General features: G+C 47.0%; 1 protein-coding gene across 12 annotated transcripts in view; it reads right to left on the reverse strand.

Moving 5' to 3' along the window:
• Nucleotides 1-403: 403 nt before the first annotated feature.
• The window catches only part of LOC129868197 (rap guanine nucleotide exchange factor 6-like), a 195,929-nt gene continuing 168,417 nt past the window's right edge, over nt 404-27,915 (reverse strand). For 6 of the 12 annotated variants that reach the window (XM_055941948.1, XM_055941943.1, XM_055941941.1 and 3 more), the window contains 8 exons: nt 20,705-20,728; nt 19,673-19,893; nt 18,722-18,898; nt 13,687-13,965; nt 13,386-13,502; nt 11,892-12,114; nt 8,759-9,309; nt 404-6,644 (listed from right to left, as the gene is read on the reverse strand). In XM_055941948.1, the coding sequence (XP_055797923.1) occupies nt 6,301-6,644; nt 8,759-9,309; nt 11,892-12,114; nt 13,386-13,502; nt 13,687-13,965; nt 18,722-18,898; nt 19,673-19,893; nt 20,705-20,728 (1,936 nt within the window). In that variant the 3' untranslated portion in view covers nt 404-6,300. The remainder of the gene's footprint in view (nt 6,645-8,758; nt 9,310-11,891; nt 12,115-13,385; nt 13,503-13,686; nt 13,966-18,721; nt 18,899-19,672; nt 19,894-20,704; nt 20,729-27,915) is intronic. The other 6 variants (XM_055941946.1, XM_055941945.1, XM_055941951.1 and 3 more) reach the window with 6 other exon arrangements.

A 27,915-nucleotide genomic window follows, 5' to 3' on the forward strand; every position in this document is an offset into this window, starting at 1 on the left:
CACCAGGGTACTAGATGAACTAGATGCCTAATTAAAAAGACACCAGGCTATTATATGGCTAATTAAAAAGACACCAGGGTACTAGATGAACTAGATGGCTAATTAAAAAGACACCAGGGTACTAGATGAACGAGATTCACATTGCAGCTCTAAATACTATAACAACATTGATGTGAGTTGTTCTCAGTAGAATAATAGAGATTCGAAGTATACTGTAATACCAAGTATCAAAATGACATCTCTGATTGAACAGAGAAATCACTGCATTGATTAAGAGTAATGCTCAATGCACAAATGATTGAATATGAGGCTAAACGGGTGGAGTGAGTTTCTCACAATGAGAGAAAAGTTATTTCGATACACTTAATTATCTTTACACTGGAAGTATGAACAGACAAACAAACAACGTTTGACAGTTTATTATTGTCAAAATTCATATCAGTAAACTTGGAGAAATGAAATGTACTTTTGTTTTTTAAAACACATTCTCTTAAACAGAAATATAACAAGTACTTACAATCACTGGTAAAAATATATAAAAGCATACAAGCAAATAATTGTCTTTCTAAAAGACATAAGGTACAAGAGCTATGAAAAGTGTAAGACCAAACCAAAACAAAAGTAAGCCACAGACCAAATAATACCTTGTAACCGACATTGGGCAGCAAATTGCTACAGTCAAGCTTACAATTGTGCAGTTCTGCTAAATGCCTATATTTTTTGAGTTACATATGATTTCAGCTTACTTATTGCAGTCCGGGTAATATGACAGAGACCAGAAAGAGTTGTGAAGCACAGGACTCAATAATGCCTATGAAGAAAGCCACAGTGTTGTCAGGTGCCTTTGGATGAATTCTTACTAATATGTCAATATAGCTTGTGTGTGTGTGTGTGTTTGTTCCACTACAGATCTGTCTGAAGTGGGATTGGCTTTAGCCCCCTAACTTATGTGTATAGTATGGGCTGAATCTATAGAGTGGCTTAAACTGAATGCAGGGAAAATATACAATTTCAATATAAAGTCCCTGCATTACTGGTTACAGTAATCAGCCAATCTAATCGACACACAGGGAAGCTGCATTTCCTGATTGAGGAGTTGTTGAGAGCACACCTGTTCTATTGAACATCAGGGGTTGTTTTTGTTCATCCCAATGTGCAAGGCAGGCTATTTCTCGGTCTACTAGTGGATAAACCGGTAAGGTTTGGCATCAATCAATAAACTGTTACTTGATCAATATGATCAGCTGAACTGAATGGACCACGGTGAGCCGGCCATGCATACTGTAGGCAAGCACACGGTCAGCGGACAACACAAGTCGGATCATCATCAGTCGACAAAAAGGATGACTGCTGTAGTCTACGTTAAACAAATGCCTTGACATTTACACAGTTCTACAGCTATGATCTTAAATTAGACAACACAATCAAAAGACAGAAGGGAATATTTCTCTCTCGCTCTCATATATATATATATATACACTGAACAAAAATAAATTCAACATGTAAAGTGTTGGTCCCATGTTTCATGAGCTGAAATAAACGATCCCAGAAATGTTCCATAAACACAAAAAGCTTATTTCTCTCAAATGTTGTGCACAAATTTGTTTACATCCCTGTAAGTGAACATTTCTCCTTTGCCAAGATAATCCATCCACCTGACAGGTGTTCCATATCAAGAAGCTGATTAAACAGCATGATCATCACACAGGAGCACCTTGTGCTGGGGACAATAAAAGGCCACTCTAAAATGTGCAGTTTTGTCACACAACACAATGCCACAGATGTCTCAAGTTTTGAGGGAGCATGCAATTGTCATGCTGAGTGCAGGATTGTCCACCAGAGCTGTTGCAAGAGAATTGAATGTTCCTTTCTCTACCATAAGCCGCCTCCAACATCGTTTTAGAAAATTCTGTAGTACATCCAACAAGGCCTCACAAGCGCAGACCACGTGAAACCACGCCAGCCTAGGAGATCTACATCCGGGTTCTTCACCTGCGGGATCGTCTGAGACCAGCCACCCGGACAGTTGATGAAACTGAGGAGTATTTCTGTCTGTAATAAAGGCCTTTTGTGGGGAAAAACTCATTCTGATTGGTTGAGCCTGGCTTTCAAGTGGGTGGGTCTGGCTCCCAAGTGGGTGAACATATGCCCTCCCAGGCCCACCAATGGCTGTGCCCCTGCCTAGTCATGTGAAATCCATAGGTTAGGGCCTAATTGACTGATTTCCTTATATGAACTGTAACTCAGTAAAATCCTTGAAATTGTTGCATGTTGTGTTAATATTTTTGTTCAGTATATACATTTCTGCTTTCTCCTCAAAGGTGATGGACAGTAATACTAGGTCCTGTATGTTATAGGATTCTGAAGAGTGTAATAGAAACTACAGAATCATTCTATGATAGAACCATCCAGCCCTGCAGATAACGGCAGGGTTCGCAGTGCTGAGAGAGAGAGGATGACACCACAGTTGCCTGAAAGCAGTAGAAACTGATAAAAGCTCTGTTCCTGATTGTGCTCAGTGGGACACATTACAGAACCTCCAGATAGAAATAGATTATGTAGAACACACATGCTTCCTTATCACGTAGACAAGGGAATAATGTCAGCTCTGTACATTACATTTCTAATGTCTGAGAAACAGATTGTTGCCTACTCCATAATGCGGTGGCTTTGGATGAGGACATGTTCAGCAAAACTATTTCAGCACGGGAGGCCACAGCCAGTGATAACACAGAAGCCCTCAGTCAGGAGGTAAGGGAGGCAGAGTCAAGGCATACAGTTGAAGTCGGAAGTTTACATAGACTTAGGTTGGAGTCATTAAAACTCGTTTGTCAACCACTCCACAAATATCTTGTTATCAAACTATAGTTTTGGCAAGTCGGTTAGGACATCTACTTTGTGCATGACACACGTCATTTTTCCAACAATTGTTTACAGACAGATGATTTCACTTATAATTTACTGTATCACAATTCCAGTGGGTCAGAAGTTTATATACACTAAGTTGACTGTGCCTTTAAACAGCTTGGAAAAGTCCAGAAAATTATGGTCATGGGCTTTAGAAGCTTCTGATAGGCTAATTGACATAATTTGAGTCAACTGGAGGTGTACCTGTGGATGTATTTCAAGCACTAAAAAGGACTGAAAATCAATCCCAGAACAACAGAAAAGGACCTTGTGAAAATGCTGGAGGAAACAAGTACAAAAATATCTATATCCACGGTAAAACGAGTCCTATATCGACATAACCTGAAAGATCGCTCAGCAAGGAAGGAGCCACAGCTCCAAAACCGCCATAAAAAAGCCAGACTACGGTTTGCAACTGCCCATGGGGACAAAGATCATACTTTTTGGAGAAATGTCCTCTGGTCTGATGAAACAAAAATAGAAATGTGTGGCCATAATGACCATCGTTATGTTTGGAGGAAAAAGGGGGCGGCTTACAAGCCGAAGAATACCATCCCAACCGTGAAGCACAGCGGTGGCATCATGTTGTGGGGGTGCATTGCTGCAGGAGGGACTGGTGCACTTCACAAAATAGATGGTATCATGAGGGAAGAAAATTATGTGGATATATTGAAGCAACATCTCAAGACAACAGTCAGGAAGTTAAAGCTTGGTCGCAAATGGGTCTTCCAAATGGACAATGACCCCAAGCATACTTCCAAAGTTATGGCAAAATGGCTTAAGGACAACAGAGTCAAAGGAATTGGAGTGGCCATCACAAAGCCCTGACCTCAATCCTATAGAAAATGTGTGGGCAGAACTGAAAAAGCGTGTGCGAGCAAGGAGGCCTACAAACCTGACTCAGTTACACCAGCGCTCTGTCAGGAGGAATGGGCCAAAATTCACCCAACTTATTGTGGGAAGCTTGTGGAAGGCTACCCAAAACGTTTGACCCAAGTTAAACAATTTAAAGGCAATGCTACCAAATACTAATTGAGTGTATGTAAACTTCTGACCCACTGGGAATGTGATGAAAGAAATAAAAGCTGAAATAAATCATTCTCTCTACTATTATTCTGACATTTCACATTCTTAAAATAAAGTGGTGATCCTAACTGACCTAAGACAGGGAATTTTTACTAGGATTAATTGTCAGGAATTGTGAAAAACTTAAATGTATTTGGCTAAGGTGTGTGTAAACTTCCGACTTCAACTGTATAATAAACACCTACACAACAACACATCAAGAGGAGTCAAACCAAAATCGATCCAGAGAGCAGAGAGCAAAAAAAGAAAGTTCCTCAAAAGATTCCTGCCCAATGACAGAAAAGGGGCAATCATAATCTTCAATTTTATTATAACAAAATATTAAAATAGCATTTATAGAGGACTCTTTTCATCTATACAATATATGTAACATTAATTTATGACAAACCAAAAATATATGTATAAATGTATACATGCACTGTTTATATATAACCATTCATATTTTCAAGTCGTAGTATGGCAAAACAGAAAACAACAAGCGTCACACACAGAAAAGACAGCTGAAGGAAAGACTCCCAACTAGTAAGTCCAGTTATATCCCTAATGACAATAACATTCAGCAGTTTCACCCTGAACCCTAGAGGGTTAAAACCTCAACAAATAATGAGCTTTTGATTGCAATAAGAAGAAACAATTAATGCATTGCAATGCATTTTCCATTGACAAGCAGTTTTTTCAATTGTTGCCATGACAACTAAACCAGATTAGCAGACACTTAATAGCCAAGTTAGAAGAGGTACATTAAAATAAAACACTGTGTTGTTTATGCTGCATCCACATATTCTTACCGCATAAAAAATACTTTACATATCAAATTAACCTGAAATCATAATACATTTACATTTGAGCTTTTAATTCAATAGACAACTACTAGTGTAACAAACAAACACACTAAACAATTTTGTAAGCATCTGTGTAAACAACTTTGGGCTGTTGGCTGCACGCCTCGCATTTAAAGCTTACCAAATAACGTTTGTACAGTGATAATATTTTGTTTTACAGTACTGCAATAAAATAAAACATTGTACTATTCTACAACAGTGAGCCTTTTTGTTTGTCAACAACTTAGAATAACATTCATTAAACATACAGATGGAAGCATGCCAGTAAAGTACCTCATATTACCGTAGGTTAACAAGCGCAGAAAGAGAGAGCGTCTGAATAGATGAGGGTGTGGTGCAGCATACACAATGACCTGAGATGCTGTTGAAACTCCACAAGGTGCAATAAGAGCTGCCCACACCCACTCCTCCATCCCCTGCAAATTAAAAGATATGTGGAGTGACTCTTGACTCGAGGGCATTTCTGCCGACTGCCAGATCTCTGCTTTCTAAACTACAGAGAAGAAAAATAAATGCTTTCTCCTTTCCTGGATATTCTCAGAGCTACGCTCATGTCTGCATGCCATTTAAAGCTGAGCGCAATCAAGCAAACGGCTAAAAAACAATCACTTTCATGCATCGAGGAAAAACCATTTAAAAAAACCTGGGACAAGAGAGCACCAAAGCAAATAGAGGTACTGTTAAAAAGACATTGAGTGATCAGCAGGCATCGTCCATCCCTTCTTCATAAGCACTGTGTCCCAAACGCCTCAGCCATACCCCGTGACATCACATCTCAGTCGGTTTACAGCTCTGTTCCAGGGCAGTGGGAGTCTAAACACAGGAGAGTTGCTAAAACCTTTTCAAAATGGAGTAAACTGTGGAGACGATTGTACAAGTTCTGTGGGGGTGCCGTTGGTTTGGCCTCGAGCAGCCGTCAGCTGAGACTGAGGACCTGGAGAGGAGCGAGGGGTGAGAGGAGTGTGCCCAGAGGCGGCAGGATGGCAGGTTAAAAGCACCTTTCCCTCCCTCATCCTCTCACCCTCCCTCCAACGACCTGCAGTGTCCGTTCAGGCGTCTAGTCTACACAGCTGACACCTGCTCATCTGCAATAGATAAGAGGAGAGGAGAGTTAACCTAACACTGAAGACACAATTACTTCAGACAAAACATCTAGGCACATCTTACAGCACTATAAAAGACATATTGGTATGCTAAGTTATCGTCTCATGTGAAATGTGTCAAGCTAGTTTTGCCTCTAACTAGAGACATTTTACCATTCCTAACATTCTATACTGTGACTTCACCTGCTTACTGTTGATAACAGACAGAAAGGCAGCAACAAGCTGAGGCTCAGATTACATCCAAATCAGAGACCTTCAACGGTGAATCATTTGCCAGGTAACCCAACTCTGCCACTAACTAGGTAACTCCTGCAGCATCACAGAGAGCTAGTCTAGTCTACTACAACATGGCCTGCCTGGTGCTATGGTCCTCCATGTTGTCCCTGGCTGGGGCTGGTCTCCGTCTTTCTCCACATACCATCCTCACTATCCTCCATACCCTGTAGGCAGACGCTGCCTGGCCTGGACTGGCCCTGGGATTCGTGGTGGTGGTTCACACCCAGGCTCCGGGGCTCCACCAGGCCTCCGGGGCTCTGTAGCAGCTTCGACCTCTGCAGGGCCACGCTATAGTCGGGTGGCCGCAAGTGGGGGAGCCGAGGAGGAGCTCCATCCAGTCCGTTAACCAGGGTGAGGCCCTGGTAACCTGGAGGGGTGGGGGGAGGCCCCCTGTACCTATCGTCCTTGGTGGGAGAGGTTACACAATACACTGGCCACCGCGAATGAGGGAGAAAACCGGGAAGGGTGGTGTGACGGTGATGAAGGGGGGAGGGAGGGAAGGAATGGAGAAACAAAACAAAAATTTAGAAAATAAAACAATGAGCTGTTTCACCACCACTACGTAGCTACAAAACCACTGAAATAAAGAGGCCGACAGGCAGGTGGTGTGGTTGGTGTGTGAGATGAATGGTAGCAGCAGATTTGGCATGTACTGTACTGCTCTTCAATAGGCCTGGGACGATACCAGTATCACGATACTCGTTAATATCGTAGCCAGGAAACAAAACAGTGGATTAAAGTTCTTGAGGAAAACAGTCCTAATGTTGAAAACAAACATTATGTTGTCATCCAGAGTCACATGTATTTACCAAGCTATAAGTACACAATAGCAGGTTTTTTAAAAGGACCAAAGAGTGTGGTCTGCTTCATGTTTTTTTTTATCTTTGCCATGGAAACATTTTGTGATACTGCTTTCGTCCCGGCCATACTTTTTAATCCTCCTGTCCATCCAGTCTGAGGACGATACATTCGCTTCGTACCAAATGGCACCCGAATTCCTAATTTAATGCCCATAGGGCTCTGGTCAAAAGGAATGGACTACACAGGAAACCCTGGTCAAAAGTAGTGCACTTTATAGGGAATACCACTATCTCTGTGCTCTGCTGCATTACAGAACACCGCCTCCGCTGCATTACAGAACACCGCCTCCGCTGCATTACAGAACACCGCCTCCGCTGCATTACAGAACACCGCCTCCGCTGCATTACAGAACACCGCCTCCGCTGCATTACAGAACACCGCCTCCGCTGCATTACAGAACACCGCCTCCGCTGCATTACAGAACACCGCCTCCGCTGCATTACAGAACACCGCCTCCGCTGCATTACAGAACACCGCCTCCGCTGCATTACAGAACACCGCCTCCGCTGCATTACAGAACACCGCCTCCGCTGCATTACAGAACACCGCCTCCGCTGCATTACAGAACACCGCCTCCGCTGCATTACAGAACACCGCCTCCGCTGCATTACAGAACACCGCCTCCGCTGCATTACAGAACACCGCCTCCGCTGCATTACAGAACACCGCCTCCGCTGCATTACAGAACACCGCCTCCGCTGCATTACAGAACACCGCCTCCGCTGCATTACAGAACACCGCCTCCGCTGCATTACAGAACACCGCCTCCGCTGCATTACAGAACACCGCCTCCGCTGCATTACAGAACACCGCCTCCGCTGCATTACAGAACACCGCCTCCGCTGCATTACAGAACACCGCCTCCGCTGCATTACAGAACACCGCCTCCGCTGCATTACAGAACACCGCCTCCGCTGCATTACAGAACACCGCCTCCGCTGCATTACAGAACACCGCCTCCGCTGCATTACAGAACACCGCCTCCGCTGCATTACAGAACACCGCCTCCGCTGCATTACAGAACACCGCCTCTGCTGCATTACAGAACACCGCCTCTGCTGCATTACAGAAGATTAAGTAAACAGAAAAAGCAAAATTCATCATGTTATAGAAGTAGACCTGCTGGAGAATACAGTATGTGGTAGAGTAGTAGTAAATGCAGCTGAGCAAATAGCACAAGCAGGGGACCCCGGTTAAAAAAATCCCACTATACTGCAGTTCTGTGGACCGCATGGGTGAAAAAACAGAAGCAATTTGTGCCACAGCTGTTTTTGAGACTGGTTGTGAGACTGGTTGTGAGACTGGTTGTGAGACTGGTTGTGAGACTGGTTGTGAGACTGGTTGTGAGACTGGTTGTGAGACTGGTTGTGAGACTGGTTGTGAGACTGGTTGTGAGACTGGTTGTGAGACTGGTTGTGAGACTGGTTGTGAGACTGGTTGTGAGACTGGTTGTGAGACTGGTTGTGAGACTGGTTGTGAGACTGGTGGCCAGGCAAAGCGAGTGTATCCAAAGCCATAAGAGAGGAAGTAAAAATGTTTTCCAAAAGTGTACAAATCTGCTGTTGTCATTCCTCAACACACACCACACCCATCTACACAGCATGTCACAAGTGGGATTTACAGTTACACACTAACACCACAGTACGGTAGAGGTGATGGAGAAGACACACAGTGGACCCTCACCTATGAGGCCTTTCTCGGTGCTTGAAGTGACCGTTTTGTAGATGGGGGCTGTGCTTTGGGGTGCGTCGTGCCCCTCCCAAGTGGCGTCTGAGGCACCGTCTGCAGTGCGGCGTTTGATGGTGCCGTAGTTCCCCTCATATGTGTCAGACAGCGAGGATGACGAGGCCCAGCTCTGCCGTGATTGGTTGAGCTCTGAACTGTCTCTGGAGAGCCTCTTGGCATCCTCTCCTCCCCTGGACCCCGCCCCTGGTGCTCCCACTACCCCCTCCCCGGCTGGCCCAGCCTCCACCTCTGCTATAGGCCCTGCTAGCTGGGTGTGGCGGAAGCCCCCAGGCGCCAGGTGGTCCCAGGCAGGGGGTCGGCCCAGGCCTAGAAGGGGGACAGGCAGGCTCTGGAAGCTGTCATGGGAGTTGGAGGAGCAGGAGGTCCAGCTTCCCCGCCCGCTGTCGACCACGCTGTCCAGGGAAGCGTGGTCGGGGGCCAGTTCCTCTGTGGAGGTCGAGGAGGTGAAGGTGGAGCCCCGCGTCACCTGGCCCCGCGCCAAAGACAAACTGACCAGGAGAAGAGAGAAGGAAACACAATGAAACAGAGAAGAAATGATAATGCAAGAATGGCGCCGGAGAGGACGGCTGTCGTTTTATGTGCTCCTAACCAACTGTGATATTTTTGGACATCAGAACAGCGATTACTCACCTTGCACTTGAAAAATATTTTTCTTTAACGAGTCCGACGCGAAGGATATACTGCTTTCTCTGAAACGGGCTCAAATCCCTGTCATTTGCGTGAAGAAAATAATTTGTAGGTGAGTGAGTAAACCCCCTCTACCATTAGTCCAATTATCCACCGTGCAATCATTGGATAACAAAATGGATGAGCTCCGATCAAGGATATCCTACCAATGGGACATTAAAAACTGTCATATCTTATGTTTCACTGAGTCGTTGCTGAACGACGACATGGATAACATACAGCTGGCTGGGTTTTCGGCAAGATAGAACAGCTGCCTCCGGTAAGACAAGGGGTGGCGGTCTGTGTCTATTTGTAAATAACAGCTGGTGCGCGAAATCTAATAATAAGGAAGTCTCAAGGTTTTGCTTGCCTGAGGTAGAGTATCTCATGATAAGCAGTAGACCACACCATTTACCAAGAGAGTTTTTGTCTATATTTTTTGTAACTGTCTATTTACCACCACAAACCAATGCTGGCACTAAGACCGTACTCAACGAGCTGTATAAGGCCATAAGCAAACAGGAAAATGCTCATCCAGAGGCGGCGCTCCTAGTGGCCGGGGACTTTAAAGCAAGCAAGCTTAAATCCGTTTTACCTCATTTCTACCAGCATGTTAAATGTCCAACCAGAGAAAAAAAAACTCTAAACCACCTTTACTCCACACACAGAGGCGCGTACAAAGCTCTCCCTTGCCCTCCATTTGGCAAATCTGACCACAATTCTATTCTCCTGATTCCTGCTTACAAACTAAAGCAGGCAGTACCAGTGACTTACTCAAAAAGGAAGTGGTCAGAGGACGCAGATGCTAAGCTACATGACTATTATGCTAGTACAGGCTGGAATATGTTCCGGGATTCTTCTGATGGCATTGAAGAGTACAACACATCAGTCACTGGCTTCATCAATAAGTGCATCGATGACGTCGTCCCCACAGTGACCGTACATACATACCACAACCAAAAGCCATGGATTACAGGCAACATCTGCCTGATCAATGACAACAATGAGACAGTCTATAGGGAGGAGGTCTGAGACCTGGCAGTGTGGTGCCAGGATAACAACCTATCCCAAAACGTGATCAAGACAAAGGAGATGATTGTTGACTACAGAAAATGGAGGACCGAGCACGCTCCCATTCTCATCGACGGGGCTGCAGTGGAGCAAGTTGAGAGCTTCAAGTTCCTTGGTGTCCACATCACCAACAATCTATCATGGTCCAACCACACCAAGACAGTCGTGAAGTAGGCACGACAATGCCTCAGGAAACTGAAAAAATTTGGCATGGTTCCTCAAAAAGTTCTACAGCTGCACCATCGAGAGCATCCTGACAGGTTGCATCACCGCCTGGTATTGGAATTGTTCGGCCTGCGTCCGCAAGGCACTACAGAGGGTAGTGTGTACGGCCCAGTACATCACTGGGGCCAAGCTTCCTGCCATCCAGGACCTCTATACCAGGCGGTGTCAGAAGACTCCAGCAACCCTAGTCACAGACTGTTCTCTGCTACCGCACGGCAAGCAGTACATTAGCACCAAGTCTAGGTCAAAAAGGCTTCTTAACAGCTTCTACCCCCAATCAGTCTCACACTGCAGAGCACACAGTGTCTCTAGGATTTATCACTGTACCCACCATAAAGCAAAGTTGTGCTCTACTCCTTTCCTTCCATTAACCAGACACTGTTTGATTCATGTAAAATGTTTTTTACGGAGTGTGCCGGGAGTTCAAATAAACAATATTTAATGAACAGACTGCCACCGCCACTGCAGCAGGTTCTCAGGTAATAAAATATTACACAAAAAGGAGATTATTGTGACCAAGAAGTATATAATATTTATGCCAGGGAGGCATCATCCTGGAGGGACAGTAAAGGGGGTTGTTTACTTGTTGGAATTAAAAGCTGTCCACATAAAAGGAGCAGCACAGGTAATGTTTGAGGGAATAAACATGTGATGTTGATAAACAGTGGGCTTTTATGATTTCCTGTCCACTGCTTTAACGAGCCAAGGACATAATTGGAACCCAGCTTGAAGGGGTGCGGGTGTGCTTTGAGGAGGTATACGATGTGTGTTGTGTGTGTGTGTGTGTTTGTGTGTGTCTGGTGTAGGGATGACTAGTGTCAGTTGTTGGAGGGTGTCTGCTTTGTCTACAGTGTGTGTGTGTGTATACGTGTGTGTGTGTATACGTGCATGTGTGTATACATGCATGTGTGTATACATGCGTGTGTGTATACGTGCGTGTGTGTATACGTGTATGTGTATACGTGCGTGAATACGTGCGTGTGTGTATACGTACGTGCATGTGTGTGTATACGTGTGTGTGTGTGTATACGTACGTGCGTGTGTGTGTATACGTACGTGCGTGTGTATAAGTGCGTGTGTGTGTGTGTTACGTGCGTGTGTGTGTTACCTGGTGCTGGGCTGGCTGCAGTCAGAGTTGGCATGTGTGAGTTGCGTGGTGGTGCCTGGGGTCTCTGTGGTATCCCTGGTCTTGATGCCATGGCGCTCCTCTGCAGGACCAGCAGGCATGGAGTCCACTGAGCAGTTACTGACGATGCTGGAGCGGGACGAGATCTCACTGTGGCTGGAGTCAGACAGGTTGTCTGACTTCCCTGCAGGCATCAGGGCATAGCCTGGGGGAGAACGAGGAGGAGATGATCAGCCCGGAGAAGTGATCATCCACACACAGCCTCTACCAACCTTCACTAGATCTAACACCCTCGACTCTACTACAGACGTTCTACATACAGATCAGCAGCATGTCCAACACTGATCAGGACTGGCTTTAACAAACTGTTTTATTTCAAAAACTGAAATCCTGTAAAAAACTATATAAGTAGGATAAACATCTCATCGTCTTTGTTTTAGTTTCTCCCATGCTCATCAATAACATCTGTAGAAAACTAATAATCAACATTAAAACAGTGGAAATTGGGAGCCCCCTTTTCACATTGCAGTTGACCTGTAGAGCCTCTTGAACACAACATGCTTAACTTACCTTATTCTATCTTATTTTGTCAATGTCATAAATAACATCTAACGTTGAAGTATTTCGGTAACAAATTCTGAAAACTCAAGATCGTACTGCATATTAAAACTAGCTGCCTTTTAAAATCATTCTGCATACTCTGTCCCTTCGTTGTGGATCAACTTGGACTGAACCACAACTAACATGTATGATACAATACATGAAAACTTTCACCAACATATTTCAATGAACTGCTGAAACCTCATGACAAAACTTTCTGTACACATAAAATACATATTCAGTTCACTTCACACAGAATGTACTTCCTCAGTCTAGCAGATTGCCTCTGTCCTCTAAGCCAACTTTAGTGTTCATTACTTTACAGAGGGACTACTGTGCTACTTCCTCAGTCTGTCTTTCAGATAGTCTTTCTCCTCTTATGTCGGTCTCTGCAGAGCCATACAAAAGCCCTGCTGGGGCTGGCTGACCTTCTTGCCTGCCCTTTGACCTGCTCAGCCTGTCTCTGTCCTGGGCTACCCTCCTGGGCCTCAGAGGGCCCAGAGTGCCCCGGACGCTCCACTGGTGTCCTAGCCACTAACACTGCAGCCAGCCTTTCCCTAGACTGACTCCTCCCCCTCAGCATCCTGAACGGGGACAGCTCCCTCAGCCTCTTCCTCAGGGGGGACTCTGTTAGTCTGGGCCTGCGGGGGGTTAGAGGCTCTGGCCCTGTCGAGGTCTCTGCCTGGGGAGTGGGGGTCCCTGGCCTGGTGGCCTTTGCGGCCCCTGCTTCTGGGTCTCCATGGGGCCCAGAGTGGCTCATCATCCCTGGCCCTGCCTGCTCTGTCTCCACCTCCATCTCTCTGTCCCTGCCTTCCTCCCCGTCTCTGATGTGCTGCCTGGTCATCTGCAGGAACCTCTTGTGGAGGAGAGCCCCACCTATGCCGTAGCTGCGGCTGCCTGCCTTGGTGCTGGCCTCGCTGGTCAGAGAGGACGACGAGCCAGACCGGTTCATCTGGCTGTTGGTGTTATGCTGGGGGTTGACCACGCCTCCCACTGTAAACAAACATAGGAGAGAGACGGAGAGAATGATTGAGGTGCTTGATTAAGACAACACAAAATTAGAGTATGGAGAGATGAGGGAATAGGACTACAGCAAGATATTTATTTATGTACGGTGAGCGAGGGATGCTGGGTTGAGGTGCTGATATATAGAGGGCACTGACGGTGAGGTACAAACCTTTGATGAAGAATGGGAATGCTTGGTTCTGAGTTATGGGTATGAGTTGTGAGATGGATGAATGGATTGTAGAAGATGCTGTAGTGAGAGGTAATGTGAGGTAGCCAGGGTGTAGACCTTTGCGAGGGGAGCCCTGTGGCGATACAGTGGGGCTGGAATGCAGGGAGGAAACGGTGGACACAGCGTCTTCAGCAGGCCTCTTCCCAAAACAGGTACTGTCCTCTGATTGGCTGAGCTGGGAGCTGGGATGCTTCTTTATCACCTGGGGAGAGCTGGAGTCTGGGAAGGGGAGAGAGACAGAGATACACACTGTTATAGTCTGTGAGGGGGAGAGAGATACACACTGTTATAGTCTGTGAGGGGAAGAGAGAGAGAGATACACTGTTATAGTCTGGGAGGGGGAGAGAGATACACACTGTTATAGTCTGGGAGGGGGAGAGAGAGAGATACACACTGTTATAGTCTGGGAGGGGGAGAGAGAGAGATACACACTGTTATAGTCTGTGAGGGGGAGAGACACAGAGACACACACTGTTATAGTCTGTGAAGGGGAGAGACACAGAGATACACACTGTTATAGTCTGTGAGGGGGAGAGACACAGAGATACACACTGGTATAGTCTGTGAGGGGGAGAGAGAGAGATACACACTGTTATAGTCTGTGAGGGGGAGAGAGATACACACTGTTATAGTCTGTGAGGGGGAGAGAGATACACACTGTTATAGTCTGTGAGGGGGAGAGAGAGAGAGATACACACTGTTATAGTCTGGGAGGGAGAGAGAGAGAGATACACACTGTTATAGTCTGTGAGGGGGAGAGAGAGAGAAATACACGCTGTTATAGTCTGTGAGGGGGAGAGAGAGAGATACACACTGTTATAGTCTGTGAGGGGGAGAGAGATACACACTGTTATAGTCTGGGAGGGGGAGAGAGACAGAGATACACATTGTTATAGTCTGGGAGGGGGAGAGAGAGAGATACACACTGTTATAGTCTGTGAGGGAGAGAGACAGAGAAACACACTGTTATAGTCTGTGAGGGGGAGAGAGATACACACTGTTATAGTCTGTGAGGGGGAGAGAGACAGAGATACACACTGTTATAGTCTGGGAGGGGGAGAGAGAGAGATACACACTGTTATAGTCTGTGAGGGAGAGAGACAGAGATACACACTGTTATAGTCTGTGAGGGGGAGAGAGACAGAGATACACACTGTTATAGTTTGGGAGGGGGAGAGAGACAGAGATACACACTGTTATAGTCTGGGAGGGGGAGAGAGAGAGATACACACTGTTATAGTCTGTGAGGGGGAGAGAGACAGAGATACACACTGTTATAGTCTGGGAGGGGGAGAGAGACAGAGATACACACTGTTATACTCTGTGAGGGGAAAGAGACAGAGATACACACTGTTATAGTCTGTGAGGGGGAGAGAGAGAGATACACACTGTTATAGTCTGTGAGGGGGAGAGAGATACACACTGTTATAGTCTGTGAGGGGGAGAGAGAGAGATACACACTGTTATAGTCTGTGAGGGGGAGAGAGAGAGAGATACACACTGTTATAGTCTGTGAGGGAGAGAGAGAGAGATACACACTGTTATAGTCTGGGAGGGGGAGAGAGAGAGATACACACTGTTATAGTCTATGAGGGGGAGAGAGAGAGATACACACTGTTATAGTCTGGGAGGGGGAGAGAGAGAGATACACACTGTTATAGTCTGTGAGGGGGAGAGAGAGAAATACACACTGTTATAGTCTGTGAGGGGGAGAGAGAGAGAGATACACACTGTTATAGTCTGTGAGGGGGAGAGAGACAGAGATACACACTGTTATAGTCTGTGAGGGGGAGAGAGAGAGAGATACACACTGTTATAGTCTGTGAGGGAGAGAGACAGAGATACACACTGTTATAGTCTGTGAGGGAGAGAGACAGAGATACACACTGTTATAGTCTGTGAGGGGAAAGAGACAGAGATACACACTGTTATAGTCTGTGAGGGGAAAGAGACAGAGATACACACTGTTATAGTCTGTGAGGGGGAGAGAGAGAGATACACACTGTTATAGTCTGTGAGGGGGAGAGAGATACACACTGTTATAGTCTGTGAGGGGGAGAGAGAGAGATACACACTGTTATAGTCTGTGAGGGGGAGAGAGAGAGAGATACACACTGTTATAGTCTGTGAGGGAGAGAGAGAGAGATACACACTGTTATAGTCTGGGAGGGGGAGAGAGAGAGATACACACTGTTATAGTCTGGGAGGGGGAGAGAGAGATACACACTGTTATAGTCTATGAGGGGGAGAGAGAGAGATACACACTGTTATAGTCTGGGAGGGGGAGAGAGAGAGATACACACTGTTATAGTCTGTGAGGGGGAGAGAGAGAAATACACACTGTTATAGTCTGTGAGGGGGAGAGAGAGAGAGATACACACTGTTATAGTCTGTGAGGGGGAGAGAGACAGAGATACACACTGTTATAGTCTGTGAGGGGGAGAGAGAGAGAGATACACACTGTTATAGTCTGTGAGGGAGAGAGACAGAGATACACACTGTTATAGTCTGTGAGGGAGAGAGACAGAGATACACACTGTTATAGTCTGTGAGGGGGAGAGAGAGAGAGATACACACTGTTATAGTCTGTGAGGGAGAGAGACAGAGATACACACTGTTATAGTCTGTGAGGGGGAGAGAGAGATACACACTGTTATAGTCTGGGAGGGGGAGAGAGAGAGATACACACTGTTATAGTCTGGGAGGGGGAGAGAGAGAGATACACACTGTTATAGTCTGGGAGGGGGAGAGACACAGAGATACACACTGTTATAGTCTGGGAGGGGGAGAGACACAGAGATACACACTGTCATAGTCTGGGAGGGGGAGAGAGAGAGATACACACTGTTATAGTCTGGGAGGGGGAGAGAGAGAGATACACACTGTTATAGTCTGGGAGGGGGAGAGAGAGAGATACACACTGTTATAGTCTGGGAGGGGGAGAGACACAGAGATACACACTGTTATAGTCTGTGAGGGGGAGAGAGATACACACTGTTATAGTCTGGGAGGGGGAGAGAGAGAGAGATACACACTGTTATAGTCTGGGAGGGGGAGAGAGAGAGAGATACACACTGTTATAGTCTGGGAGGGGGAGAGAGAGAGAGATACACACTGTTATAGTCTGTGAGGGGGAGAGAGAGAGATACACACTGTTATAGTCTGGGAGGGGGAGAGAGAGAGATACACACTGTTATAGTCTGGGAGGGGGAGAGAGAGAGAGATACACACTGTTATAGTCTGGGAGGGGGAGAGAGAGAGATACACACTGTTATAGTCTGGGAGGGGGAGAGAGAGAGAGATACACACTGTTATAGTCTGTGAGGGGGAGAGAGAGAGATACACACTGTTATAGTCTGGGAGGGGGAGAGAGAGAGATACAGTGCATTCAGAAAGTATTCAGACCCCTTGACTTTTTCCACAGTTACGTTACAGCCTTATTCTAAAATGGATTAAATTGTATTTCCTCAATCTACACACACCCCATAATGACAAAGCAAAAACAGGTAAAAAAACACAGAAATACCACATTTACATAAGTATTCAGACCCTTTACTCAATACTTTGTTGAAACACCTTTGGGAGTGATTACAGCCTAGAGTCTTCTTGGGTATGAAGCTACACACTTTATTTGGGGAGTTTCCCATTCTTCTCAACAGACCCACTCAAGTTCTGACAGGTTGGATGGGGAGCGTCGCTGCACAGCTATTTTCAGGTTTCGCCAGAGATGTTTGATCGGGTTCAAGTCCGGGCTCCGGCTGGGCCACTCAGAGACATTCCGAGACGTGTCCCGAAGCCACTTCTGCGTTGTCTTGGCTTTGTGCTTAGGGTCGTTGTCCTGTTGGAAGGTGAACCTCCGCTCCAGTCTGAGGTCCTGAGCGCTTTGGAGCAGGTTTTGTCAAGGATCTCTCTGTACTTTGCTCCGTTCATATTTCCCCTCAATCCGGACTAGTCTCCCAGTCCCTGCTGCTGAAAAACATCCCCACAGCCTGATGCTGCCACTACCATGCCTTACCGTAGGGATGGTGCCAGGCTTCCTCCAGACGTGACGCTTGGCATTCAGGCTAAAGAGTTTAATCTAGGTTTCATCATACCAGAGAATCTTCTTTCTCATGGTCTGAGAGTCCTTTAGGTGCCTTTTTGCAAACTCCAAGCGGGCTGTCATGTGACTTTTACTGACGAGTGCCTTCCGTCCTGCCACTCTACCATAAATGCTTGGTTGGTGAAGTGCTGCAGAGATGGGAGAACCTTCCAGAAGGACAACCATCTCCACAGAGGAACTCTGTCAGAGTGACCATCGGGTTCTTGGTCACCTCCCTGACCAAGGCCCTTCTCCCCGATTGCTCAGTTTGACCAGGCGGCCAGCTCTAGGAAGAGTCTTGATGGTTCTAAACCTCTTCCATTTAAGAATGATGGAGACCACTGTGTTCTTTGGGAACTTCAATGCTGCAGAAATGTTTAGTTACCTTTCCCCAGATCTGTCTCTCGACACAATCTTGTCTCTGACAATTCCTTCGACCTCATGGCTTGGATTTGTCTCTGACATGCACTGTCAACTGTGGGACCTTGTGTGTGTGCGCCTTTCCAAATCATGTCCAATCAATTGAAATTAAAAAAACATGATCTGGCGCACACCCAGAATAATAGTTTGTGTGGAGGTGCTGACTAACGGCGAATAAACTATCAAAATAAAATAAGTCGCACACTCCAGGTGTAATCTCCCAGCAATTGAATGGGTATTTACCAACGTTTCGGCATCACTGTGCCTTTACTCACTATAAAATCACTAATAGGCAACATGTTTAACATTGACTAACAGATACTATAGTCAAACTCAATTGTCTTTGATTTGTATAGCATCTCTTCTGATGCTATTTCTATCCACAGGATCATCCAACCGGGACTTCTGGAAATCTTGTGAAAGTTAATGGGTCATTTCTAACCCTAGAAGACAGTAACAGTTCCAGTGACTCACTGTGTGCGCTGTGAATGTCTTTGGCCGTGCTCTTCTTCCGTAGGGGGTAGAGGGGTACCTGGACCTGGAGCACCTGAGACACGCGGTTCTGGGTCTTCCCCCCGTGCAGCGGCGAGCGCAGCGACACTGGAGACATGTCCGACTTGTTGGACCGTCGCTCACTCAAGTTCTTGGACACTGTAGTCATTGAAACAGGAAATAATTAATTTGGCACCAGGCACTGCAAGATTATTATGTTCCAGTGCAGAAAGTCAGTAATCCCAGAAACATCAGCACTATGAATGGCCTGATCAGTTACTCCAGAGGGTTGGTGTATAAACATAGTAAACACAAAGATGAAACAGAGGAAGCTAAGACAACAAGGTGGTCACAGAGAGGAAATGTCTGACAAATGTATAGTAAGATTAATGAAATGGGTATATTTGTACAGCATCTTGCTAAATGTATTTTTTTTATTTGTGGGAATATGAATAATATTATTACAGCACTTGATTCATTTTTAAACAAGGAGAAACTTCTCTTCTCTCAGTAGAGCAATGCAGAATGTGAAACATATACTGCCCACTAGGTGGCAGTGTAAGGCAAGATAAAGACACTCAAGTGAACAAAACTTCATTCCAAGTGAATGGAGGAAATGTTGTCCCATTTGTCAGGGTCAAATTTGCCCCATTTGTTCCATGTTGCCAGGCGTTATAACCAGACCATGTTTTACAAGTATTATACCAGGGTTGGGGTCAATTCGAATTGAAGTCAGTCAATTCAGGAAGTAAACTGACGTTCCAATTCAATAATTATCTTTTTTTAAATATTTTATATTTATTTCCAAAATGTCATTTTTATTTTAAATTCAAATCACTTCCTGTATTGAGTCTCTTCAATTTAAAGACCCTGTGTTATACATTTTTGCATTTGGCCACCAAAATGGTTGTTACGGTGTTGACTCAGACTCACAGGTGCTGTAGGTAGGCTCACACTGTAGAGACATGGTCTGGTGTTTCTCCTCGTCCGTCTCCACCGCCAGGTTGGACAGGTACTGCTTGACCTTACGGGCCATCTGAGCATCCTCGTACAGCTTCTTAGCGTTGAGCAGCGAGCTGCGACGCACACGCTTCTTATGGGCCCCGCCCTGTACGTCTAACATGTTGGAGTTGGTGCTGCTCTGACTCAGAGACCTGGATGGAGGAGAGAAGAAGTGGATGGAGTGAGGAATGGAGAGAGCAAGGGAGAGAAGTATGTGGAGACATTAAACAGGGAGGGAGACCAGTCAGTTATTCAGGACTTCAGTGGAGACATTAAACAGGGAGGGAGACCAGTCAGTTATTCAGGACTTCAGTGGAGACATTAAACAGGGAGGGAGACCAGTCAGTTATTCAGGACTTCAGTGGAGACATTAAACAGGGAGGGAGACCAGTCAGTTATTCAGGACTTCAGTGGAGACATTAAACAGGGAGGGAGACCAGTCAGTTATTCAGGACTTCAGTGGAGACATTAAACAGGGAGGGAGACACCAAACAGACATGCTCTACAGGTTATGGTCATGCAGTCTCTCAAAACTATTACCTTCCTGTCAAACTGTCACTGTAACACACGCTCAGGACATTCAGAGAGCACTTTGATGGGAAGGTCACTTAACATGATTCTGAATACAGTGCATTGGAGCATAGCAGGTTCTAACACAACCATGCAACAAGGATGCCTCTCGCTGATGCACCATGCTAAAACAAATGGGGAAATGAAACATAATTCTGTTTGACAGTCAAAAATGGTTAGAACATTAAATGAATGTGGGTAAAATGCCAGGATGCACACACAATGCAAAACAGACTCGTCTGATCCAATGGTGATCTTTTGGATAGGATGGATTTGTGAATGAAAGAGTTAGGGACCGATCGACACACGAAAGGGGCATGCAGTTTGGGAGGGCGCTGGCGACTGGGGGGGTGCGTGGTGACTGGGTGGCTGGACTATTACCAGGGGACTTACCCTAAACTCTTCCACCTCTTCTTCCTGCAAGCAAGACCCAATGACATTGAAACAGTACAGTCAAGGAAGGACAGAGGCACTGCCACCACTGAAGGAGCGGGAACAGTGGTGCTGCTTGGTGTGGAGGGAGCCTAAAGGGAACAGTGATGCTGCTTGGTGTGGAGGGAGCCTAAAGGGAACAGTGATGCGCTTGGTGTGGAGGGATCCTGAAGGGAACAGTGGTGCTGCTTGGTGTGGAGGGATCCTGAAGGGAACAGTGGTGCTGCTTGGTGTGGAGGGAGCCTGAAGGGAACAGTGGTGCTGCTTGGTGTGGAGGGAGCCTGAAGGGAACAGTGGTGCTGCTTAGTGTGGAGGGAGCCTAAAGGGAACAGTGGTGCTGCTTGGTGTGGAGGGAGCCTGAAGGGAACAGTGGTGCTGCTTGGTGTGGAGGGAGCCTGAAGGGAACAGTGGTGCTGCTTGGTGTGGAGGGAGCCTGAAGGGAACAGTGGTGCTGCTTAGTGTGGAGGGAGCCTGAAGGGAACAGTGGTGCTGCTTGGTGTGGAGGGAGCCTGAAGGGAACAGTGGTGCTGCTTGGTGTGGAGGGAGCCTGAAGGGAACAGTGGTGCTGCTTGGTGTGGAGGGATCCTGAAGGGAACAGTGGTGCTGCTTAGTGTGGAGGGATCCTGAAGGGAACAGTGGTGCTGCTTGGTGTGGAGGGAGCCTGAAGGGAACAGTGGTGCTGCTTGGTGTGGAGGGATCCTGAAGGGAACAGTGGTGCTGCTTGGTGTGGAGGGAGCCTGAAGGGAACAGTGGTGCTGCTTATTGTGGAGGGAGCCTAAAGGGAACAGTGGTGCTGCTTGGTGTGGAGGGAGCCTGAAGGGAAAAGTGGTGCTGCTTGGTGTGGAGGGAGCCTAAAGGGAACAGTGGTGCTGCTTGGTGTGGAGGGATCGTGAAGGGAACAGTGGTGCTGCTTGGTGTGTAGGGAGCCTGAAGGGAACAGTGGTGCTGCTTAGTGTGGAGGGAGCCTGAAGGGAACAGTGGTGCTGCTTGGTGTGGAGGGAGCCTGAAGGGAACAGTGGTGCTGCTTGGTGTGGAGGGAGCCTGAAGGGAACAGTGGTGCTGCTTGGTGTGGAGGGAGCCTGAAGGGAACAGTGGTGCTGCTTGGTGTGGAGGGAGCCTGAAGGGAACAGTGGTGCAGCTTGGTGTGGAGGGAGCCTGAAGGGAACAGTGGTGCTGCTTGGTGTGGAGGGAGCCTGAAGGGAACAGTGGTGCTGCTTGGTGTGGAGGGAGCCTGAAGGGAACAGTGGTGCTGCTTGGTGTGGAGGGAGCCTGAAGGGAACAGTGGTGCTGCTTGGTGTGGAGGGATCCTGAAGGGAACAGTGGTGCTGCTTGGTGTGGAGTGAGCCTAAAGGGAACAGTGGTGCTGCTTGGTGTGGAGGGAGCCTAAAGGGAACAGTGGTGCTTCTTGGTGTGGAGGGAGCCTGAAGGGAACAGTGGTGCTGCTTGGTGTGGAGGGATCCTGAAGGGAACAGTGGTGCTGCTTGGTGTGGAGGGAGCCTGAAGGGAACAGTGGTGCTGCTTGGTGTGGAGGGATCCTGAAGGGAACAGTGGTGCTGCTTGGTGTGGAGGGAGGCTGAAGGGAACAGTGGTGCTGCTTAGTATGGAGGGAGCCTAAAGGGAACAGTGGTGCTGCTTGGTGTGGAGGGAGCCTGAAGGGAACAGTGGTGCTGCTTAGTGTGGAGGGATCCTGAAGGGAACAGTGGTGCTGCTTGGTGTGGAGGGAGCCTAAAGGGAACAGTGGTGCTGCTTAGTGTGGAGGGAGCCTGAAGGGAACAGTGGTGCTGCTTGGTGTGGAGGGAGCCTGAAGGGAACAGTGTCGCTGATTGGTGTGGAGGGAGCCTAAAGGGAACAGTGGTGCTGCTTGGTGTGGAGGGATCCTGAAGGGAACAGTGGTGCTGCTTGGTGTGGAGGGAGCCTGAAGGGAACAGTGGTGCTGCTTGGTGTGGAGGGAGCCTGAAGGGAACAGTGGTGCTGCTTGGTGTGGAGGGAGCCTAAAGGGAACAGTGTCGCTGATTGGTGTGGAGGGAGCCTAAAGGGAACAGTGGTGTTGCTTGGTGTGGAGGGATCCTGAAGGGAACAGTGGTGCTGCTTGGTGTGGAGGGAGCCTAAAGGGAACAGTGGTGCTGCTTAGTGTGGAGGGAGCCTGAAGGGAACAGTGGTGCTGCTTGGTGTGGAGGGAGCCTGAAGGGAACAGTGTCGCTGATTGGTGTGGAGGGAGCCTAAAGGGAACAGTGGTGCTGCTTGGTGTGGAGTGAGCCTAAAGGGAACAGTGGTGCTGCTTGGTGTGGAGGGAGCCTGAAGGGAACAGTGGTGCTGCTTGGTGTGGAGGGAGCCTGAAGGGAACAGTGGTGCTGCTTGCTGTGGAGGGAGCCTGAAGGGAACAGTGGTGCTGCTTAGTGTGGAGGGAGGCTGAAGAGAACAGTGGTGCTGCTTGGTGTGGAGGGAGCCTGAAGGGAACAGTGGTGCTGCTTGGTGTGGAGGGAGCCTGAAGGGAACAGTGGTGCTGCTTGGTGTGGAGGGATCCTGAAGGGAACAGTGGTGCTGCTTGGTGTGGAGGGAGCCTGAAGGGAACAGTGGTGCTGCTTGGTGTGGAGGGAGCCTGAAGGGAACAGTGGTGCTGCTTGGTGTGGAGGGAGCCTGAAGGGAACAGTGGTGCTGCTTGGTGTGGAGGGAGCCTGAAGGGAGCAGTGGTGCTGCTTGGTGTGGAGGGAGGCTGAAGGGAACAGTGGTGCTTCTTGGTGTGGAGGGAGCCTGAAGGGCACAGTGGTGCTGCTTGGTGTGGAGGGAGCCTGAAGGGAACAGTGGTGCTGCTTAGTGTGGAGGGAGCCTGAAGGGAACAGTGGTGCTGCTTGGTGTGGAGGGATCCTGAAGGGAACAGTGGTGCTGCTTAGTGTGGAGAGAGCCTGAAGGGAACAGTGGTGCTGCTTGGTGTGGAGGGAGCCTAAAGGGAACAGTGGTGCTGATTGGTGTGGAGGGAGCCTGAAGGGAACAGTGGTGCTGCTTGGTGTGGAGGGAGCCTGAAGGGAACAGTGGTGCTGCTTGGTGTGGAGGGAGCCTGAAGGGAACAGTGGTGCTGCTTGGTGTGGAGGGAGCCTGAAGGGAACAGTGGTGCTGCTTGGTGTGGAGGGAGCCTAAAGGGAACAGTGGTGCTGCTTGGTGTGGAGGGATCCTGAAGGGAACAGTGGTGCTGCTTGGTGTGGAGGGAGCCTGAAGGGAACAGTGGTGCTGCTTGGTGTGGAGGGAGCCTGAAGGGAACAGTGGTGCTGCTTGGTGTGGAGGGAGCCTGAAGGGAACAGTGGTGCTGCTTGGTGTGGAGGGAACCTGAAGGGAGCAGTGGTGCTGCATGGTGTCAAATCAAACTTTATTTGTAACATGAGCCAAAAACAACATTTCACACCTTACCGTGAAATGCTTACTTACAAGCCCTTAACCAACAATGTAGTTCAAGAAAGAGATGATATATTTACCAAATAAACTAAAGTAAAAAATAATAAAAAGTAACAATAACGAGGCTATATATAGGGGGTACCGGCACCGAGTCAATGTGCGGGGGTACAGGTTAGTCGAGGTAATTTGTACATGCAGGTAGGGGTAAAGAGCGGCAGCAGTGAGAACAGTCTATGACATGGGTGACTGGAATCTTTGACAATTTTTGGGGCTTTCCTCTGACACCGCCTAGTATATACAGTTGAATTCGGAAGTTTACATACACCTTAGCCAAATACATTAAAACTGTTACGATCACCAATTTATTTTAAGAATGTGAAATGTCAGAATAACAGTAGAGAGAATGATATATTTCAGCTTTTATTTCTTTGATCACATTCCCAGTGGTCAGAAGTTTACATACACTCAATTAGTATTTGGTAGCATTGCCTTTAAATTGTTTAACTTGGGTTAAATTATGCAGGTAGCCTTCCACAAGCTTCCCACAATAGGTTGGGTGAATTTTGGCCACAATAGGTTGGGTGAATTTTGTAGGCCTCCTTGCTCGCACACGCTTTTTCAGTTCTGCCCACAAAGTTTCTATAGGATTGAGGTCAGGGCTTTGTGATGGCCACTCCAATATCTTGATTTTGTTGTCCTTAAGCCATTTTGCCACAACTTTGGAAGTATGCTTGGGGTCATTGTCCATTTGGAAGACCCATTTGCGACCTAGCTTTAATTTCCTGACTGATGTTCTGGATTATTGCTTCAATATATCTACATACTTTTCTTCCCTCATGATGCCATCTATTTTGTGAAGTGCACCAGTCCCTCCTGCAGCAAAGCACTCCCACAACATGATGCTGCCACCCCTGTGCTTCACGGTTGGGATGGCGTTCTTTGGCTTGCAAGCCGCCCCCTTTTTCCTCCAAACATAACGATGGCCAAACATTTCTATTTTTGTTTCATCAGACCAGAGGACATTTCTACAAAAAGTACGATCTTTGTCCTCATGTCCAGTCGTAGTCTGGCTTTTTTATGGCGGTTTTGGAGCAGTGGCTTCTTCGTTGCTGAGCAGCCTTTCAGGTTATGTCGATATAGGACTCGTTTTACTGTGGATATAGATACTTTTGTACCCATTTCCTCCAGCATCTTCACAAGGTCCTTTGCGGTTGTTCTGGGATTGATTTGCACTTTTCGCACCAAAGTACATTAATCTCTAGGAGACAGAACACGTCTCCTTCCTGAGCAGTATGATGGCTGCATGGTCCCATGGTGTTTATACTGCGTACTATTGTTTGTACAGATGAACGTGGTACCTTCAGGTGTTTGGAAATTGCTCCCAAGGATGAACCAGACTTGTGGAGGTCTTGGCTGATTTCTTTTGATTTTCCCATGATGTCAAGCAAAGAGGCACTGAGTTTAAAGGTAGTTCTTGAAATACATCCACAGTTACACCTCCAATTGACTCAAATGATGTCAATTAACCTAACAGAAGCTTCTAAAGTCATGACATAATTTTCTGTAATTTTCCAAGTTGTTTAAAGGCACAGTCAACTTAGTGAATGTAAACTTCTGACCCACTGGAATTGTGATACAGTGAATTATAAGTGAAATAATCTGTCTGTAAACAATTGTTGGAAAAATTAGTAGATGTCTTAACCGACTTGCCAAAACTTGTTTGTTAACAAGAAATTTGGGGAGTGGTTGAAAAATGAGTTTTAATGACTCCAATCTAAGTGTATGTAAACATCCGACTTCAACTGTAGGTCCTGGATGGCAGGAAGCTTGGCCCCGGTGATGTATTGGGCCGTACACACTACCCTCTGTAGCACCTTAAGGTCAGATGCCGAGAAGTTGCCATACCAGGCGGTGATGCAACCGGTCAGAATACTCTCGATGGTGCAGCTGTAGAACCTTTTTGAGGATCTGGGGACCCATGCAAAAACTTTTCAGTCTCCTGAGGGGAAAAAGGTTTTGTCGTGCCCTCTTCACGACTGTCTTGGTGTGTTTGGACCATGCTAGTTCGTTGGTGATATGGACACCAAGGAACTTGAAATTCTCAACCTGCTCCACTACAGCCCCGTCGATGTTAGTCGTCTTGCCAGTTGGTCCGCACATGCTTTGAGTACACGTCCTGGTAATCTGTCTGGCCCCGCGGCTGTGTGAATGTTGACCTGTTTAATGTTCTTGCTCACATTGGCTACCGAGAGCGTTATCACACAGTTGTCCGGAACAGCTGGTGCTCTCATGCATGCTTCAGGCATTTAGCTCATCTGGTAGGCTACGTCACTGGGCAGCTTGCGGTTGGGTTTCCCTTTGTAGTTCATAATAGTTTTCAAGCCCTGCCACATCCGACGAGTGTCAGAGCTGGTGTAGTAGGATTCAATCTTAATCCGGTATTGATGCTTTGTCTGTTTGATGATTCGTCTGAGGGGGTAGCGGGATTTCTTTTAAGCGTCCGGATTAGTGTCCCGCTCCTTGAAAGCGGCAGCTCTAGCCTTTAGCTCGATGCGGATGTTGCCTGTAATCCATGGCTTCTGGTTGGGATATGTTTGTATGGTGACGACATCGTCAATGCACTTATTGCACTTATGAAGTCGATGACTGAGGTGGTATACTCCTCACTGCCATTGGATGAATCCTGGAACATATTACAGTCTGTGCTAGCAAAACAGTCCTGTAGCTTAGCATCCGCATCATGTGACCACTTCCGTATTGAGCGAGTCACTAGTACTTCCTGCTTTAGTTTTTGCTTGTAAGCAGGAATGAGGAGGATAGAATTATGGTCAGATTTGCCAAATGGAGGGCGAGGGAGAGCTTTGTATGAGTTTCTGTGTGTGGAGTAAAGGTGGTCTAGAGTTTTTTCCCCCTCTGGTTGCACATGTGACATGCTGGTAAAATTTTTGTAAAACTGATTTAAATTTGCCTGCATTAAAGTCCCCGGCCACTTGGAGCGCCGCTTCTGGATGAGCATTTTCTTGTTTACTTATGGATTTATACAGCTGGTTGAGTGCGGTCTTAGTGCCAGCATCGGTGTGGTGGTGGTAAATAGATGGCAACGAATAATATAGATCAGAACTCTCTTGGTAAATAGTGTGGTCTACAGCTTATCATAAGGTACTCTACCTCAGGCGAGCAATACCTCGAGACTTCTTTAATATTAGACATTGCGCACCAGCTGTTATTGACAAATACACACCCCCACCCCTCGTCTTAGCAGACGTAGCTTCTCTGTCCTGCCGATGGATGGAAAATCCCGCCAACTCCTTATTATCCATGTCGTCGATCAGCCACGACTCAGTAAAACATAAGATACAGTTTTAAATGTCCCGTTGGTAAAATAGTCTTGATCGTATATCATCCATTTGTTTTCCAATGATTGCACGATGGCCAATAGAATGGATGGCAGTGGAGGTTTACTCACTCGCCTACACATTCTCAGAAGGCAGCACGACCCCTGCCCCCTTATTCTCTGTCTTTTCTTCACGCAAATAATGGGGATATGGGCCCGTTTCAGAGAAAGCAGTATTTCCTTCGCGTCGGACTGGTTAAAGAAAGAATCTTTGTCCAGTTTGAGGTGAGTAATCGCTGTTCTGATGTCCAAAATGTATTTTCGGTCAAAAGAGACGGTAGCAGCAACACTATGTGCAAAATACGTTCAAAAATAAGTTACAAACAACACAAAAAAACTAACAAAATAGCACAGTTGGTTAGGAGCCCGTAAAATGTTGGCCATCCCCTCC

The sequence above is a fragment of the Salvelinus fontinalis genome, chromosome 13 (genome assembly GCF_029448725.1).
Source record: "Salvelinus fontinalis isolate EN_2023a chromosome 13, ASM2944872v1, whole genome shotgun sequence".
Classification (NCBI taxonomy): domain Eukaryota; kingdom Metazoa; phylum Chordata; class Actinopteri; order Salmoniformes; family Salmonidae; genus Salvelinus; species Salvelinus fontinalis.